The 18,382-nt window shown below is 37.4% G+C and overlaps 2 protein-coding genes across 11 annotated transcripts; one reads left to right on the forward strand and one right to left on the reverse strand.

Annotated features, from left to right (window-relative positions):
* Positions 1-488: 488 nt before the first annotated feature.
* Positions 489-8,837, reverse strand: THAP5 (THAP domain containing 5). Of its 7 annotated transcripts, XM_088055308.1 has the most exons (4): positions 8,686-8,773; positions 8,181-8,285; positions 5,046-5,235; positions 489-1,652 (listed from the first exon to the last, which is right to left on the reverse strand). In XM_088055308.1, exons 2-4 carry the CDS (start codon positions 8,222-8,224, stop codon positions 705-707), a joined length of 1,182 nt encoding a protein of 393 aa, XP_087911434.1. In that variant the 5' UTR covers positions 8,225-8,285; positions 8,686-8,773; the 3' UTR covers positions 489-704. The 7 variants fall into 7 exon arrangements, with proteins under 7 accessions (XP_087911434.1, XP_014104462.2, XP_014104465.2 ...); XM_014248987.2 differs by lacking the exon at positions 8,181-8,285 and having other exon boundaries at positions 8,686-8,837; XM_014248990.2 differs by having other exon boundaries at positions 8,189-8,822.
* DNAJB9 (DnaJ heat shock protein family (Hsp40) member B9) lies at positions 8,010-18,140 on the forward strand. Of its 4 annotated transcripts, none has more exons than XM_088055310.1 (3): positions 8,010-8,111; positions 12,749-12,976; positions 14,592-18,140. In XM_088055310.1, exons 2-3 carry the CDS (start codon positions 12,760-12,762, stop codon positions 15,020-15,022), a joined length of 648 nt encoding a protein of 215 aa, XP_087911436.1. In that variant the 5' UTR covers positions 8,010-8,111; positions 12,749-12,759; the 3' UTR covers positions 15,023-18,140. The 4 variants fall into 4 exon arrangements, with proteins under 4 accessions (XP_087911436.1, XP_014104467.1, XP_014104468.1 ...); XM_014248992.2 differs by lacking the exon at positions 8,010-8,111 and adding an exon at positions 8,976-9,034; XM_014248993.2 differs by lacking the exon at positions 8,010-8,111 and adding an exon at positions 8,995-9,067.
* Positions 18,141-18,382: the final 242 nt, after the last annotated feature.

Here is an 18,382-nt window from a genome sequence, read left to right on the forward strand (position 1 = left end):
GCAGACAGCACTCACTAAATAGAGCTCTCCCTTTCACTAACTAGCAAAAATATCTATGATTAAGATTGCTTTCCACTTGAGCTGAATCCCAACAAAAAAATTAAAAATGAGATGGGCCTGTCTACTGGAACAACATTCTTATGAGAATTTTTGTTTCTAGAAACAAATGAAAGAAAACACCTTTTATGCAGAAACAATTTTAATAATATTAAAGCGTACAAAAAACTATCAGAACAAATGTTAGATGAACAGAAAACTAAAGAGCAATTTTGGCCTCACTGGACAATGCATATATATATATATATATATATATATATATATATATATATATACACACATATATAATTGTTCATCCTATATGCTTATTCTGTCAATTCTACTGCTGTCCCAAATGCAGGCATTGCATGTTTCAAAGAAGCCTGCAGCTAAGGAAGGGTTAAATTATGTTTTACTGACTTAATTCACATACTTAAGAAAACTTCACCCAATTCAGGGTTGGTTTTTTTTAATCATACTTGTCAGTCATGTTTTACAGACAAAATTCTCCACTTAGCTTTGACTGATGTAATATTTTAAAGAGTATTTAAAATTCACACAACTAGCATTAGATGTTTAAAACACCAAAACTGGAAACAAAGTTTATTTGTCCAAAAGTACAGTCAAAGAGACTAAAAAGATATTTTAGAACCATCAACTGAAAGTCTTTACTGTATCATAGTCACTTCAAGTGTTGTAAAGTAGTTTTCTACCATCTTCAGCTTTTCTTCAGAAAGCACATTTTCTTGCTTCAATTGTCTAATAAGAGCTTCCAAGGACCTGAGTCTCCCCAAAGTTTTTACCTCCTGCATTTCAAGTAAAGTTATCTTAGAGTGGAGTTTTGAAATTTTCTGCCAAAGGTGATCTCTGTCTATGTCTTGTCTGCAGTATGAATGCTCAGTCTGCAGTATTTCATTTCCGTCATATTCATTCACTTCTGTCTTGTCTATATCAAGAAACTCTTCCTTAACAGGCAGGAAAGAACTACTTACTCTTTCAGGCTCTTCTGGACTCTCAGCTGGCATAATAATAGCAATGACAGACTCTTCACTTCCACTGAACTGTTCAATAGTTTGTGTGACTGTACTCAGTAAAACTGCATCTTCACAGGTCTGCACTTCACCAGAACAGACCACATGAGGGACAGAATTTTCAACTGCATGGTCAGTAACTGACCCAAAAGCATTGTTCAGTTTCAGAGATGAATTCAAGTAGTCAGGGTCTGTAAATTGCAGGACTGTAGCTGTACAACCTCCTGAATCCTCTACAGAAGTTTGAACACTAGTACCTTCCATGCTCTGGACTGCTGTTGTCATTAAAACAGGATTAGGCTGATGTATATACTGCTCAGAAGAACTATCAAGAATGACACTGTCTGCCTGAAAGCCACCTTCATCTGGAAGCTGCAGGTTTTGAATTTGTAAAGGTTTACTCAGTGCAGTTGAGCAACACACTTCTGAAAAAAACACCTTTTCCTCTACATTTTGTGCAATTACAGGATTTTTCTTTGGTATACAAGGTTCAAGCGGTACAGATACTTTCTCTGACACAACATTTGTTTCTGCCTGCTCTTCTCTCTGTACCTGTTGTGAACTGTTCTCAGAAGAATCTTTTTCCTGGAGGAGAAAAAAAAATAAAAAAAAGAAAATCACCACCTTGTAACAAGAAAATAACTAAGCATAAAAAAATTAAGTCTCATTTATAGCACGCTACTGCAAAAGGACTATATTAGATGAGTACTGTTTAAAAATTACATCAGAGGCCTCAGAATTCATGTAAGCATCTTCCACAACTTTGCTTCAGGTCCTAAATGTTAAAATACTATTTTTAAAGCTCTAAAAGCAATAATACTGTTAGGTTTTTTAGTTGTTGTTTTTTTTTCTTATTGTGGTTTGGGTTTTTTTATTTGTTTTATTGTGGGTTTTTGTAAAACTCTAGGGAATTTGTACTGGTTTACACACAAGATACCATAATTTTAAATGCACTTGAAGAGAAGGGGCTACACAAAGACTAGCTGGCATCTTCTATTACCATCTGAAACATTGTATTAAATGTATTAAATGTACACAGTACAAAGTTCTTGCATTAAAGATGATTGTAAACCACCAATTCAATTCTGCCAACTAAATTTTACACTTTATAAAAATGGAAACCTTTTTTTTGTTTATAGATAGAGACCTTAGCAGAAAAATACAAAGTTAACAGGACTTTAAACAGAAATTGATACTGAGACAATTTGAAGCTTATCCTTTTTTAGCCACTTTCTTTTCCCTTCCTTCACATAAACTACATCACATGATTAAATTTGATTACATTATATTTATTATACACAAATAATTATATTTGTAATAAATAATATTTGTAATAAATAATAACAATAATAATAATACTTTTAGGTATGTCAGTCAGTGAAACAAAAATACAAAAATAGTGGGAGTCTTATTTTTTCTAGTAGATCTAATTACATAAAGAGCACTCTGAAGAATCTGTACTCATGCAAAACTGTGTACATGGGAACTAAAACAAAAAAACATACAGAACAAAGAAACAGAAAAATAAACAATTTTAACTTTGCTAATTAAATATAGGCCAGGCAAAAACCTCAACCAAACCAACCAACCAACCAAAAAATTCAAAAACAAAAAGGAAAACAGGAAAAAGAAATTAAAAAAAAAAGAGGCCAGGCTGAAAAAATTTATTACAATGAAAAAGATAATTTCAAAATGTATGTTCCTAAAAGTATGTATGTAATCTGAAGTATCCTAAGTGCATTCAACTTTGTGATTCAGTTTTATTTGAAATTTCAGCCTCAGAAGAACTGGAAGATTTATACAGAAACAGCATTCATTTGGTTACCTTTACGTTTTCCAAGACAATACCTAACATCATGTCAGTCTTTGGGATTTTGTGAAAATGAAGCAGTTCCCTTTCTCTGTCTTATCTGCAGCTGAAAAAGACTGTCTCAGACTATGTATTTTAACTAGACAAATCTCTTACAAAATATATTATATAAATGTTCCCAAAATCTCATATAGCAGAACTGCCATTAACGTTGAAGGAAATGCACCAAAACAAGTCTCAGGACAGTTGCTTAAAGGAAGACTCTAACTTGCATTGAAAACCTCCTTGTCTATCAGTCCCTGCCCTCCCACTTGTAGGTCAATATTCAAATAAAAACCCTTGCAAGCTAATGTAGAATGGTTACTGATACTGAAATGCCAGCAACTGTCACTGCTCTTAAGCCACAAACATTCTTTATTTAGAAGAAGAAACAGAATGAAATGTTTTATGAAGAATCATTAAGCATTTCTGGGAAGACTTCCTTCACTTGCTCAGTAATACATAAAGCAAGGTGGTGGTGAGCAATACGCAAATACAGCAATTCTTTGCTCTCATGTTTCCAAAGGCAGTTTGAAGCCTCAGTTTCCTTTTCCTCAACCTTTAGTCAGAGACACACTAATCAGAAATTTTTCCCCAAAATAAGAATTAATATCCATATTTTTTCTGAATACTCAGTCTATGTACAAAGTTAAGGTTTGGGGCAAGTAGAGAATTAGAGGTCAAGTAAAAAGATATTGTTGATTTGCTGAGGTGGTCACTAAAAACATGTGACTTGATGTTCAGAAAAGTGCAGGGAGAATAAAGTAATGCCAGAGAGAGAAGTGAGACCACAGGAAAGCAAGTTCACAGAATCACAGGTACAAAGCACTGGCATATTTTTTTTCTTTTGATAGCAGGAAAATGATGAATATATTAAAAATAAGCACAGAAATTACTTTTCCAAACTGGGTAAATCCATCTGGGATTTCTCAGATATATATTGCTGATGCCAAAATAATTCAGAGAAGTCATTGATATGTTCTTGGCACCACAAAAGTTTTTGCATAAAAAGTTTGCTACCTTAGTAACTCTACTGTCCACCCTTGTAGGTGTACTACGACTGGTCTATGGTCACATGCAAATCAAGAGAATGAAGAGGTGGATAACAGAAAACCTTTCTTTGGGGTCAAAACACAGCTTATCTGTGCACAGAAGCACGGGACAGCAAAGTCCAGTTCCAAATTTACTGCTGTCTGTTGCTGTTGAAGAGTTGTCAATAGTAGCACAGGAATGTGAGGGATCTATTGAACCAGGGCAGGGGGGAGGTTAAAGCAAAGTTATTTCTTGCTAAATTAGTACTGCCACAACTTGCAAGATTTTCTATTTTTGTATTTGAGAGATTTATCAAGATCAATTTTCACTCCACAAAGTCAAAAGAGTCTAGACAACAATTGCAGATGTTCAAGAAGACAGAGTACTTTGTGACTAAAAAGAAATTGTTTTGTAAAATTAATTAGCTACATATTTCAGTTTCACCTATTTAGCCTTAAAACCAGCCTTCCATTCCTCCCACCTCCAACTGATGATCCAGAGGAAGATAAATACAAGCTAGAAGAGAATTAGCATAGGTTTGATCAAGATTAGGTGCCTGGGTAGCACAGTATTTTTATGTAACCAATAGCATAAATCTGTGAAAGACAAGATGGACTAGTCTTTGTAGATTGTCTTTGGCAGTCTACAGTCCTGAGCTCCGAGGTTAAAGGTTAGGGACAGGAAAGAGAAGTACGTAGCTTGAAACGAATACATTCCAAAGCCAGTATTTCTCTACAGCTAATAAAAGACCTTAAAAGAACATTAAAATATTAAGAGTAATTGCATAAGAAAAAGCTTAGAAGCATAATATTCTCATAAGAAATTTAACATTTTCTATAGTAAATGCTTCTGTAATTTTCAGTTAAAAAAAAGATATTGAACCACTCCACTCAAACTAGGGGAAGTTGTTTTTCCTTTACACTATGGAATCATATACCTGTTCTGTGTCAGTACATCCATTTGATGGATGGGAATTCTATTTTTTAAGTAAAATATGATTATCTGACAGATTAGAAAATCTGTATTACATCAATAGTTGGTTAGCTTTGTACTACAAAACAACAACAAAAAAAGATAAAAAGATAGAAATAGATTACCTCATCATCTGGGGAAGAGAAAATAGTTGGCACAGCAGTATTTTTCAAGTACCGTATCCCCCATCGCACATCCAGGGAATCAGGGGTAAAATGATCACTGCAGAGGAGCTGGTGCTTACTTGGAGTCCATGAATCTCTCTTCATATTCCGCAACCATTTCTCAAGTCTCTCTTTATCATGAAGTGGAAATCTTTTTAAAGCAGTTGAAAAGACAAACAAGAAAATATACAAAGCCTCCATTATTGTTGTCTTTCTTTGTTTTAAATAAGAATATCTCATTGTTACTTAGAAGTAGCCTTCCTTTAGAAAAGATTAAATTAATTATTTTTCAAAAATTTTAAGTATTAAATGCTAATCTGGATGTCTTGTACATGTTAACCAAACATTATCCAAATTATTCCTAGTTGGGTATTTTCTCTGAGTTCAGCAGCAGAATTTCTGATTTCTGCTAGCCAAGGGTTTCAGAATCCATGGCCAAGGTGTTTTTAAAGGTTTGATCCGACAACACTTGTTCAGAAAGCAGTTCTACTGAAGGGAGATGAAATACTGAGACTTAATTTAAAGAAAGTTAAGATTGGTCCTCATTTTATTAATAGTATTTCTAGGGCTTGTCTTTCTAGACACAACCAGGATTTTCTATTAAACAGAGTACCTCCTAATACATGCTCCTCTTCAGATTATTAGATAATTTGGCAATGTGAATATTTCCAATACAAGTTTTAAATTTTGTTCAAAAGTAAATGCACGCAGATGCAAAGCATTTCTATATTTTGTGTTTCATCAATTAAACTTTCTCATTAGGAGCCCACATCGTATTTTATAATTTCTCATAATTTATAATTTATAATTAACTTTTCAATCATCTAATCTACCTGAAAAGGAAAATGACAAGTATATACCTTCATAGAAAAAAAAATTGACTTTAAAAATACATGCAAATGGTCAGACAAATTACATCAGAAAGAGAACTTTCTGATTCAATTAAATTAAAAGGAAAGTGTGTGAAGACACGAAATTTACTTAATGACAAACTGAAGGGAAACTAAAGGCTTATTATGATGCACGCACAGTCAAGAGGTGATGGTAAAGGGAACACGAACATTCAGACCACTCTTATCTCTCACCTCTCCTCAGACAGGTATAAGGGTATCTGAAATGTGCTTCTATATTTCTCTGGTGCATATCAATTTTATTTTAACTCTAGCATATAACTACATATGACACATAAACCATAAATTGAATTCTGAGCACTGTTAAGTGACTACTGTTAAGAAAACAATATTCCTGAGAATCATGAGCAATAATAATTACAGAGGGAAAATCTCCACTTTTGTGATCCTACCCTCAAATCCCTGGAGCTGCAAGTTTCCTCCAAAAGCCACACGTAGCAATGACTCTTACACAAGGCCTGTGTTTCAAAACAGCAAACTCAGGTGATTTTGAGAGAAAGAGGGCTGAATTCACAGCATAAAGGTGAATGTATTCACCCCTTCCCCAATCTTTTGAATTTGTTGTCATGTAAGTCCTCAAATTACTAAGGAAACAGAGCAAGCTTTTGAAGCATCCAGCTCTGCATATCTGCAGGAATGCAAGGAATAGTGCTGGTAAGAACACAGTAACCTCTGGAGGACAAGTTAGAGGTTCAGGCTTTCCAAATCCTGCTTAGATCATGTACACCCAGAGGCAGCTTTGCATGTATGACAGAGCACGCTCCTCTGTAACACAGCTTAGCCTGGGTGTTACTACAGAGGTCCAAAAACATCTCTCAGGAAGATGATGGCTTCCTTTCATTGAAGGTCATGTCACCAACCACATCCTCTCCAAGAAGGCCTTGAGAACACTTGCTCCCACTGCAGCTACCCTCACAACACAGGACCCACTGATCTACCAGACTCAATCAGCTTCAGATGGAAAACAAAATAATCTGTAGATTATTTCTTCAAGAGAAGGGTTTGACAGTGAAAGTTATTATTTTAGCTTAAAGGCAACTTCACTAATTCTCAATTCTGCTCATTCTCTAACACCCCCTCACTAATCAACAGAATCTGTTCTCTGGCATAAACAAGACACAAAAAAAAAAAGGGAAATGGGAAGAGGAAGTAGAATTTATTTAGCAGCTGCCATCACTACCAAAGTCAGAGAAGTGAAGAAATAAAACAAAGAAGGGCAGTTAGGCCAGTTGAGATTAGGTGACAAAGGTCTGGAACGGACGCAGACCCCAGCCACAGAGCAGCAGAGGACTTCTTCGTTGGTGGTAAAAGGCAAGGGAATAAAACCTGCAATTCATGTCTGTAGTAGTCACTAATATAAGCCAAGGGAAATCTATAAATCAAATCTCAGCACCCCTTCTACAGGCATGAAGCTCAGAATGCAGCACAACTCAAAGGCTAGATAGAACAGCTAAGTTTTGGCAATCATCTCCATACTGATGACATACATTTGGATATAAACATGTCTCAGTGCTCAAATTTGTTTTGATTATCCATGTCACACTCACACTCTCTAAAGCATAAGGGAAAATAAATTATTTTCATGATTGTTTTATGATGCATTCCATATTAGAAATGTGCCAGGGAAATAAGCTTTCCTTCAATCTAAAATAAATTTTTTTCAAAGCAGTCTTCCTGTAGGTCTTCCTACACAGCCTTCCTGATCTTAGAATAATCATGACTAATCAGAAACTGAAAGAAAACTTGGTTTGATGTACAAATTTTGCCAAAACAGATTTTGAGGCTAATTGTGAAACTTATTTTTCAAATTCTTCTTAAGTTGCTTCTGTTTACAAAGAGTTCCATACTTTCATTCTACACAAATACATTAATATTTAGTTACCTGCACTGTGCCTCTCTCAGGATTGCGATATAGTTTATAACTCACCATCCTGGGAGGCGACAGCCACGTAACCAGAAGAGTGCAGAGGTTACTGCAGGCCGGGGATGGTGACTGTCCTTGCAGTGTCTGGACAATGCAGCCACCATAAACTTGCGCTTTGGTAACCGAGGTAGCCGAGTTCCAGCTAACTCAGCTGCTTCCAAACAACCAGCAATGCCTCTGTTCACAGCGCAGGTAAGGCAGTAATTCTACTGGGGAAGTTTAATTTTAAGGAATGTTATAATAATATAATCATATGTTTACTTGCTTACTCTTCCGGGCCCTTCTCCTGGCTTGTATATCGTCATACACAAGACACTTCACCATTAAGCCAAAGCTTCCACGACTGCCTGCCGTGCTGGAACATCGCTTCCATACAGGCATGAGCGAAACAGAATCAGAAGTGCAAATTTTATTTTTTAGTCGAATCTCCTTGCTCTTCACTGTACGGACCCTCCGCAGCTATTCCAGAGTTCTCAGACGCTGCGGATCACCGCCCGCTCCCCAAGTTCCGTCTTGTGAGGGACGGTGTGTGTGCGTGTGATTATGTCCCAGCTGTCCACTCTTTATTCCCTACACCTTCCCTTCCTTCAGGGGGTCAACCTTGTTTCCCTCCAGCCTCCCGGGACCGGGCGGGGTTCCAAAGTAACCACCAGTGTGGTCTATCGGTGGCGTTGAGTCTTTCGGCTATTTACTTCCGCGGTGAGGCTCACTACCACCCGCACGGCCAGCGCTCACCCAGACCCTGCCCCGCTCCGCGGCCACTCACGGGTAGAAGCTGAGCTTGCGCTGGTCCTTGGCGTTCTGGCCGCCGCGGTTCTTGCAGCGGGTGGCGGCGCAGTACCGCGGCATAGCGGGTACGGCCGGACCGGGACCGGCACCAGGAGCGGGGCCGGGCTGGGGGCGGTGCCGCCTCCCCACAGCGCCCCCAGAGGCGGGTGGCGGAGGCGGCGCGGCTGCGACCTCCCTCGTGCACCGCGTCACGTGCGCCCGGGCGGCCAATGGCGCAGCGCTTCGTGTAGAAACCGCGGGGGGCCGGACTGCGCGAGCGCCGGGCGCGGGCGGGCGGGAACGGCGGCGGCGCTGAGGGGCGGCGGGGGAGCGGGGCCGGCGCTGAGGTGAGGACGGCGGAGAAGGGCCGCGGCCGCTGGGTGAGGGCTGGGAGAAAGTGGAAGGTGGCTGAAGTGAGTGGAGTGAAGGCGGACGCGGAGGGGTAGTGGGGGGAGGGGTGCTGGGAAGCTTGGGGGCAGCGTGGGAAATTGGGGGGGGCGGCTGAGAGGGGGGCCACTGAGGTTCCGTCCGGAGCATTTCTTTGGAAATTGGGCTTCTCTGGGCAACGCTGCCGTGGTGTTTCGCAGCCGAGCTGCACTGGTGCTGGGACAGCGTCGCTCAGTGTGGCTGTTAGCGGCAGCCCAGCTCTGGCCTGGCCCCACCCGATGGTGCGGTCCGGCTCCAGCGAGGTCTTCAGGGGTCTGGATTGGCAGCGTGATGCCAGGTTGATTCGTTTCCCTGTGCTCCAGGGCAAGATCCAGGAACCTTCTTCTGTATTTGCTTTCGAGTTAGTATAGGAGAGGCCAAGACGAGTACGAGTCACTCAGTTTGACAGACTTGCTTGTAGCTGCTTGAGGACTGCAAGACTTGCTTACTCATCGGGTTAGTCGTGGTAGGAGAACCAGGGGAGGACCTCGGTTACTTTATTACTACTAGTAAATTGTTTGTAGAAATAATTATAGGACGTGAGCGTTCCGCAGGTTAGTGTATAACAATTCTGTAACGAAAGCAGTAGCAGAACACTAGTGATGCTTCGTGTTCTCTGAGTATGAGAGACTTTGAATAAAAGCATTTATTCAAGATTTTGGTCTATTACTTTCGAAGAAGGATGGACTAGGGTATTTGTGTTGCAAGATGAAGTAGCTTCTTATTTTCTAAATCTGATAGGATTTAGTCTAGGTACATCATCCTCAAACATCGCTTCATTGTGCAGCTATTGATAAATGTTAATAAACTAACGAAGAACTGATTGTTATCGCCTCTGCAGTACTTTGGATAAACATTAGACTGTGCACTTTTTATACAAAGGTGAACAGTAGTTGAGATCTGTACCTTCTCACCCAACAGAGTTAAATAGTTACTATGTGGCATAAGGTCTCTTACTTCATTGACAGATGTACCTAAATAAAGTGTAGCTCGTCATAATTATTAGAAGAGCTCATTATGGTATGAGCTTAATGTGTACAGAATTTATTGAATTCTGGAATGTGGTTTAAGTAGCTACAGTGTATGGCCGGGAAAGTGCAACTTACATGTTGCTTTTTGATTGAGAAACAGTGGGTGAAGAAACATAAGCAAAAAAAATATTTAAAAGAGACTTTCTTTTGAAAAGGATTGTAAAAAATAGTTAGGAATGGCAGGGCTGAAGTAGTTGACAGCAGCAACACTGGGATACTGACAGCATATAAAATAGGTGTTTTCTAAAAAGTAAATTTAATAATTGTCAGTATCTAAATATAAGACTTGCTCTCGTTGATGAACCTATGAAGTTTAATGCTGCTTATACTGGAGTTTTATTTGTTTTTGGTTTTCATTTACATCTTATTCTTAAATTTGAGTTTGATTGATTTGTTCAAGGGCAGAGTTCAACCTATGTTTGCTAGTTTAAAAAACAGTGAAACTTAAGTACTGGTTTTTTACTATGCTTTTTACATCAAATATAGCAAAGAACTTCATTCAAGAACTCCTAACGTAAAGAACTGTAGAAAAAGAAAAATTCAGGTGTATTTTGCTATAAAGAATAATACAAGTTGAGATGGTTAGCCAGAGCAGAAAATCTGAAAGGACTAACTTGATCTCTGCCTCTCATGAGTTATGAAAGAGTATTTTGCTCTTAATGGAGGACATGAACTGTTCCTTTTAGTTCTTTTCAGTGTTCAATAGTAGAAGAAGGATAGTTGATCTTAAGAGAATGCAGCAGGTGATTATGCAAGGATGATGCAGGTGTGGGTTAATGAAGTAAATAAAAAGAATCACATGTGTGAGATGAACACTTAAGTCTGCATCTATAAAGCACAAACAGGAAGAAAGCCCCAAAAGCGTGGAAGGATGTACATGTGTATAGTTCATAGTGCCCAAGTGGTAAAATTTCAGGTTAGTGAAGTGATGAGAGAAGATATGTAGGAAAACTTTGTACTAAAAATATGTCTGATATTGTGCATGAAGAATACTGGAAAGAGCTGTTCATTTGGTATCTAAGTACACTGATCGAAATACAATTTGTTTCGACTGCTGCCCCTTAACACTTGATATCGTGCAGGCTGCTGGCCAAATAAATGCTTAAGAGGGCATGGGTAGATTAATCTTGCAAGCCTTTTGCTCTCGTCACACAGCATTCATTTTAGCCCCTTGACTTAACCTATTAGAAATGGTATTATTTTTTCAAATTTTTGGTTCTTGCATTTTAATTTTGTTTAGAGTGTATTGACTTCCAGGTAAATACTTAATTTTCGTATTTATAAAATACTCAAAAGTTTTGAATTCTGCCTGACAAGTATTGGGTCCCATGCTGGCTAGCAAAAGTATTCTAACTTTAATGGTGCTCAGACTGTAAGTTTGTTTATTCAACTTCCAGGAGAGTAACATCAGTTGTCTCTGAGTTGTTCTTACATTACATTAAAATCAGTGTAATCTGGTACACTGCGGGGTCACTTTACATCTGTAATGTTCCGGGTCGTGTTGTGCATCCTTCTGGTCAGGTGTCAGCCAGCATCCTGTATTTGAACATTTGCCTTTCTGCACTCTGTGTTTTAAATATAATATGCACTGGCATATTATCTGTTCTCACCTTCTAGCAGATCTAGAGGATCAGCTCACCCTGTCCTTAATAAAAACCATGAGACATCATGTGGCTATATGGAACTATTTTCTTAAATAGTTTATATATGCCGTAATTTTCCCCTAAGTTCTCATATATTTGTTTCAAAATATATCTTTCTGACAGATGTATTGTTGAAAAAAAAGTTACAGATTTTGATTATTGTTGGAGCTACTTGCTTGTGTAAAAGATGTTTTTTACCTTCACTTCCGACACTGAGGGATTCATATGTAAACCTTTCTATGCAGTGGTATTTATCAGATGAATTCTTTGATATCAGAGATATGGTAGGTGTTTTCCTTTATAATGCAATCTGATATGCAGATGAGCTAAGCCAGCCTATTGTTAAATAAAGGAAAATGTGCTTTACTTGGCTGAACTATGGAAATGAATGATCTGCTCTTTATTATGTTCCCCTTAGGTTGGTTAAACAAACTGAAGCTGAGCATGAGTGTCTTAACAGTTTTGTCTTCCTGCACCTCACAGTCATCTCTAGGCCAGTTGTGTTTTCAGGCTTCTTTTGTTGCACCAGCTAATCAGTGAATTGGTTGTCCAGTAGAGTCAGTTTTTGCAGCCTGTGCTTAATTTAGAGCTGCTGTATTTAGGGTCCTAGAACTCAAGGATTAGTGTAAAGCTAGTTCAGGTATGGCAGTGTGAAACCTTGGATGCAGTGGAATGTGCTGTGTATTTACTTTTGCAACTGTGAATGACAACAATCAGTTAAGTGTAAAACAAAGGTGAATTGTTATGTATGTGAAATGTCACTTTGCAGTATTTTCACTTACATATTCTGTGACTATGAAAACAGCATAATGGAGTTTGACAGGTGTAAAACAGTGCACTTCCAGGTCTGTCATTGACTCCTGAAACATACTGGTCTTCCTCTGCCAGCCTACTGTTGTAAGTAAGTTGTTGTGAAATGTAAAGTAACTTATTCTTCAAGTATGCTTCCTTTTCTTTTTAGGAACTGGAAAAATGGCCACTACACAATCTGTCTTCACATTTGCTCTCTGCATTTTAATGATAACTGAATTAATACTGGCTACAGAGAGCTATTATGATATCTTAGGAGTTCCAAAAAATGCATCTGACCGCCAGATTAAGAAGGCATTTCACAAGCTGGCTATGAAATACCACCCAGACAAAAATAAGAGTCCTGGAGCAGAAGCAAAATTTAGAGAAATTGCTGAAGGTAATATACACTGTCTTTTGTCTTAATAATGATAGATGTCTTACATTTATAATCTAAGTGCATTTTGTTTTTACTGAATAAGAGGTATAAAGGTTTTTTTTTCTGAATTCCACTTAAGTGCTGTTGAATGTTCAGCATCAAAATCTGACTTGTTTCTGTGTTCTTGCATATAGGAAGGCCTTTTACACAGTTTATGCATTTCTGTTTCTTGGGCTTTTGGCATATTCCTCTTTTTACAAAAAGATACAAAAAATACTTGGTAGGAGGACAGCTTTAGCCCTAGGACGTTAATTGTTACCTTTTGATCTGTTTCATAAGATCCAGCTCAGGATTGCTACCAGAGCTTCAGGAAGGTCTAACAGCAACCTAGCAGTCACTATGGGGAGATTTTAAGAAAACACAGAGCAGGGTCCTTCAGAGATTCATGGTGGAATACGATAGAGAGCAGGTGCAAGAGGTTTAAGTGGTTATAAGGAAAAAGCTTTTTCACCTTGAGGATGATGGTTTGATTTGATGATTTTTGAGATCTTTTCTTATAAGTGATAAAATAAAATGGTACAAGTGGATAATCAAGAACAGATTTGCTGAAAAATGATGTATACCTGCTTCTATTCCCTGTAAACTCAGGTACAACATCCATCAATCTGTATAGTTCTCCTAACTAAGCTAAATGGGATTTCTGGCTTTTACCTTCTTGTCTGCAGCAGAGTTATTTTGAAAGAAAAGTAGTTAGTAGTATAATGAAAAGGAATAATGAAACAGCCCTGTTAGATACCTACTGCAGTTGTTAGCACCTACTACAGGAGGAAATAGGAACTCTAAATGTCGAATTATATAGAATAATTGCAAGTCTTTGACAGGTAAGGAAATGAGTTTTTAAAATATTTAGTTATCAGAATGGGTATGTTTTCTATCAGAGTTTCTGCCTTGGAATACCAGTACCTGTAGTTCTAAACTAAAGATTGGAGGGCAATCTAATTTTATTTTGGGTATATCCAGCCACAAAATCTAGGTTTATTGCTGAACTTCTGAAAAATTGAGAATTGGCACATGGTGAAATTAATTTTCTTTATCTCCTCGATGTTTATGTTGTTGCTTGGTCATAACTGGTGTTGCTAGAACTTGCTGGCTGTCTGGCAGATAGCTTTGTGTATGTTGCCCTGTTTTCTGTGATAGGAGTGCAGCTGATCCTTGGTCTTGTTAGGTAGAGCTCCTAGCTCATTCTTCCTTCAGGCTTTCTGATCACCACCTCTCATTGTTATTTTCTTTCAAATTTCTTTTATAATATAATATAAATATATTTATAATATAGCACTAATATTTACTGATAGTTACTCCGTTGTGTTACGTGTAACCTGTCCTCATAATATAGCTGTGTTTGTTTATTATTGTAAGTAACTATCTTGAAGCAGTTTATTTTGGTTTGGAGAAAGGTAAATAAATGTTGATATTGACTGGGCTTAAACATTGAATGGAAGTCTTGTTTGAAATTTGTTTGGCTCAGGAAGAGAGGGTGAGAAGGCTGCTGTTCTTTGTATTTGTGTATGGTTTTCTTTTTTCTATTTTTTTAAATGGTAATGAACTGTAACTCTTTTTTTTTTTTTAACATAATTAGCATATGAAATATTGTCAGATGAGAATAAACGAAGAGAATATGATCAGCTTGGCCGTCATGGAGGAAAAGGAAGTAATGGAAGCCCATTCCATCAGTCATTTAATTTCAACTTTGATGATCTGTTCAAAGACTTTGACCTATTTAGTCAAAACTCCCGGTCAAAAAAGCACTTTGAAAATCATTTCCGAAGTCATCGGGAGGCTCATAATCGACAAAGACGTTCTTTCCAAGAGTTTTCTTTTGGAGGTGGACTGTTTGATGATGTATTTGAAAATATGGAAAAGATGTTTTCATTCAGTGACTTTGAAAATGCACACAGACACGCGGTACGAACTGATGCCAGGTTTCATGGATCCAGCAAGCACTGTAGGACTGTCACTCAGAGACGAGGAAACATGGTTACCACATACACTGACTGTTCTGGACAATAATGTTTCCTTTCTTCTAAACCTTTCTTCTTTTCTCAACATCTTCATAATCTTTCTTGGGTTTGTGCTAACATGGAAGAAATTCTCTGAACTGTATTTTCTAAAAAACACTTAAACTACTATAAAGAATTTGTAGATGAAACTAATCTTCAGAATAGAAACAACATGCTTTTGGGAAGTAAATGTGTCAACAACTGCTTAGAACAGGAGACAAATAATCTCACGTGACAGAAAAATTATATATATTTCAATTTAGTAAACACTTTCTCTAAATTTGAGTGCAAGATATATATTTTTCATTTCAGAAATGTAATATAATTTTTTTTCATAAAAGCCAGTTCAGGACTGATTGAATTACTGGTGTTGGATTGAAGCAGAGGAGATACTTTAATTTTGAAGTGCTGCTTTTTTTTTAGTCATGTCTTTCCAAGTTTGCACTTGCAGTTTTTACTTGATACAGATTTACATGCAAATTATGTAATTTGCACAAAATAGCAGCAGAAATATGACTTCCCTGGGTCTTTGTTACTCTCTCTAGCATTGCAAAAGTGCAAAAGTAAAACCCTTACTTTTTGGAGGTGGAAAATAGTGAGGGAATATGTTAAGACTGTGAGTGATGTAGGAATTAGTTTTGTTTCAGAATTGGCCTGAAACAATCTTAGGATTTGAATAACCCTTGACTTATTTAGGGAATATAGGGATATTCGTGTGTGTAAGTTTGTGTGCACACAAAGTTTTTGTTTTGGTTTTATTTTTTTCCCCTCCTTCCACGGTACAAACTCTCTAACAAGGTTTGGCAGGGCACACCCAAAACACTCTTGTTTTATGCTTACTATAATACCACGTGTGCACTCACAACTCACTTTATTGAGCTAAAATACCCCTCTGAGATCTTAGGAACTTCAATGAGATAAACTTGCCTATAGATTTGTGGTGTTCCTGGAAGGGTCTGAGTAAAGGCTACAGTGTTTAGATTGACAGATTTATTACCTGTCAGCAGGAAATTTTCAGCATTGTAATTTGAAAGGTAAATTCTTAGCCTTACCACAGAGAAAAACTGAAAATTAAAATCCTGGTATTCATCCAATGCCTTGTGGGGCTGGAAACTGCTAATAAGGACAGCACTAATGGGTATTGATTTTAGGACCATGGAAACCCACAACCAGTGTAAACTACTTAAAACTAAAAAGAAAGAAAACAACCACCAGAAAATGCTGCACAACAAAACGCCCAAATACTTTAGCTGATGTCAATCAAAAAGTTCTGTTGTAACTCTTTAACTAGTCATACTAGTCAGGTTCAGTATGTTAAATTGGCTGTCCCTTTGAAACTGGGAGGTAAGAATTTATCTTTCAGGTTGATTGCATGAGCAAAATAAGCATTTTCGCTAGCAGTGTTCTAAATAGGCTTTGAGTTCTTAAAATCTTTAGTAAGAGATTTAACCCTTTGCTTCTTGGATGGATATTGAAAGCTGCCTATTTGCTAAGGAACTTTAGCCTTCCCCTCAAGTGTACGTATTGTTGCTTGTTCAGTTTTCATTGCCTAATCCTTGGAATGGATTGTTGCATTATATTAAGTGCTTTTCTTTTTCCATGTTCTTCTTTATTTATTAATAGACTAATACCTCATATATGGTCTTTATTAAAAGCCAGTAATTTGTGCAACATTATCGGAATGTGCAATATCCTTATAGTAGGAAAAGTGCTGAATTGAGTGTGTTTGTTTGTTTCACCCTTTTCCTGTGTAAGTAAAGATTTTTGTTTCTTCTGTATAATTAATATATGATTCAAGCAAAGTTGTACTTCCTGTAGATTTCTGCATTTATTTTCTTTAACATACTCCATTAGTCCTGTGCATGAATCAAACTATCTGCCCAATTCATATCATACGGGCATTCAAGTGAACGAATCATTAACTTAAAGTTATGAATTACTTTCTTTCACAAAGATTAAGTATTAAACATGAGAGTATTTGTGAATGTCCTTTTGTGGGAGGCAACTCCACAAGTGGGATGCAAAGGTAAAATATTAATACCTTTCTTAATTTCATGCATATTTTCTTAATTAAAAAAAAAAGAAATTGGATATAGTACATCGAGAAGTTCACTTGAGTCCCTTCCCAGACTCTGAATTAGAGGGAATGAAAGCTAAAATGAACACTGTAAATTTTAGGAAACACATTTCACCCCAAAAACAAGTCATTTAAATGACTGTATAAGTTCACAATCTTTTGAGCTAAACTTTGAGGTGGAAATAAAAGGTTTTGGCTCCTTCTAGACTAGGGGAACCTCTTTAAGAATGCTCCAAACTTAGTACAAAGTGTACTTGTTTTCCTGATGTCTTTAAAGTGTAAGTATAAAACTGATAAGAAAACCATTATTGTTGCTATTTTTTTGCTTATCTGCCTTAAAAGTTGTCTGCCTAGTCTGTTTTAACTTGATTTCATATTATTTCTGTTAATTACTTGTCATGGGAAAAACCACAAATGATTTCCATTCTTTCTATGGCTTCTCCAAGTCATCTTTCTGGTTGTTTCTATTGTCGATCCAAGGTCAAATCCAAAGGAAAGGTTGCCATGAGTATTGCAGAAACCGGCGTATGGCTGTCCCTGTGGATTTCTGTGATGGGTTTGCTTTGAATAGACTTCAGCTGGGGAAATCTGGCAGGCTTTCCTCAGCCAAGAGTCTTCACTTTCATGGCCCTCAGAACACAAGCTTGCAAAACATGTTATGCTTCTCACTTACTCAGAGCTCTTGCACATTCTTTCCCTATTTATAGTGTTGGCTTCATGGCAGGCTCCAGCGGAAGTCCTGGTATAACCTTATGACATCCTGACTTCAGAGTTTCTTAAGTGCCATCTTTCATCTCTCTTTAAATCTTACGAAAATACCCAACAAAATCAATTTTTGTTAGATAAGGGTGAAAAAAACCTGAGAACTTTTACTTTTTTTTGAAAGTAATTTATGCATATGTAACTACAAATTATTTAGTTCTTAAAACTACCAGAAAAGTGTTTTTTCATGTTTTTCTTCCCATTTTACTTTTGAAACACAGTATCTAGTGGAGATAAAAGTACTGTAAAGTTAATTAGAGTGCCATTGCATTAAACATGTGAAAATTAATGGTGTGATGTGTCTTTCTTTTTTTTGCTGCAAGATATAGATGGGGAACCAAATTGAAGTGGTTACGGAATTATGGAATGTTTTGACCACTGTATTTTCACTGAATGAGACGATGGGGTTGGCAGGGAGAGGAGAGTGGGGTTGAAAAAAATTTAGTTAATTTCACCTGTTTTGTATTTTTTTGGAGATGTTTGGAATGGCTTGGAGTTAAGGTATTATGCCTTTAAACAAAGCAGGCAAAA

Source organism: Pseudopodoces humilis, chromosome 5 (assembly GCF_049639895.1).
Source record: "Pseudopodoces humilis isolate 2021_Gansu_Grassland_sample_001 chromosome 5, ASM4963989v1, whole genome shotgun sequence".
NCBI lineage: Eukaryota > Metazoa > Chordata > Aves > Passeriformes > Paridae > Pseudopodoces > Pseudopodoces humilis.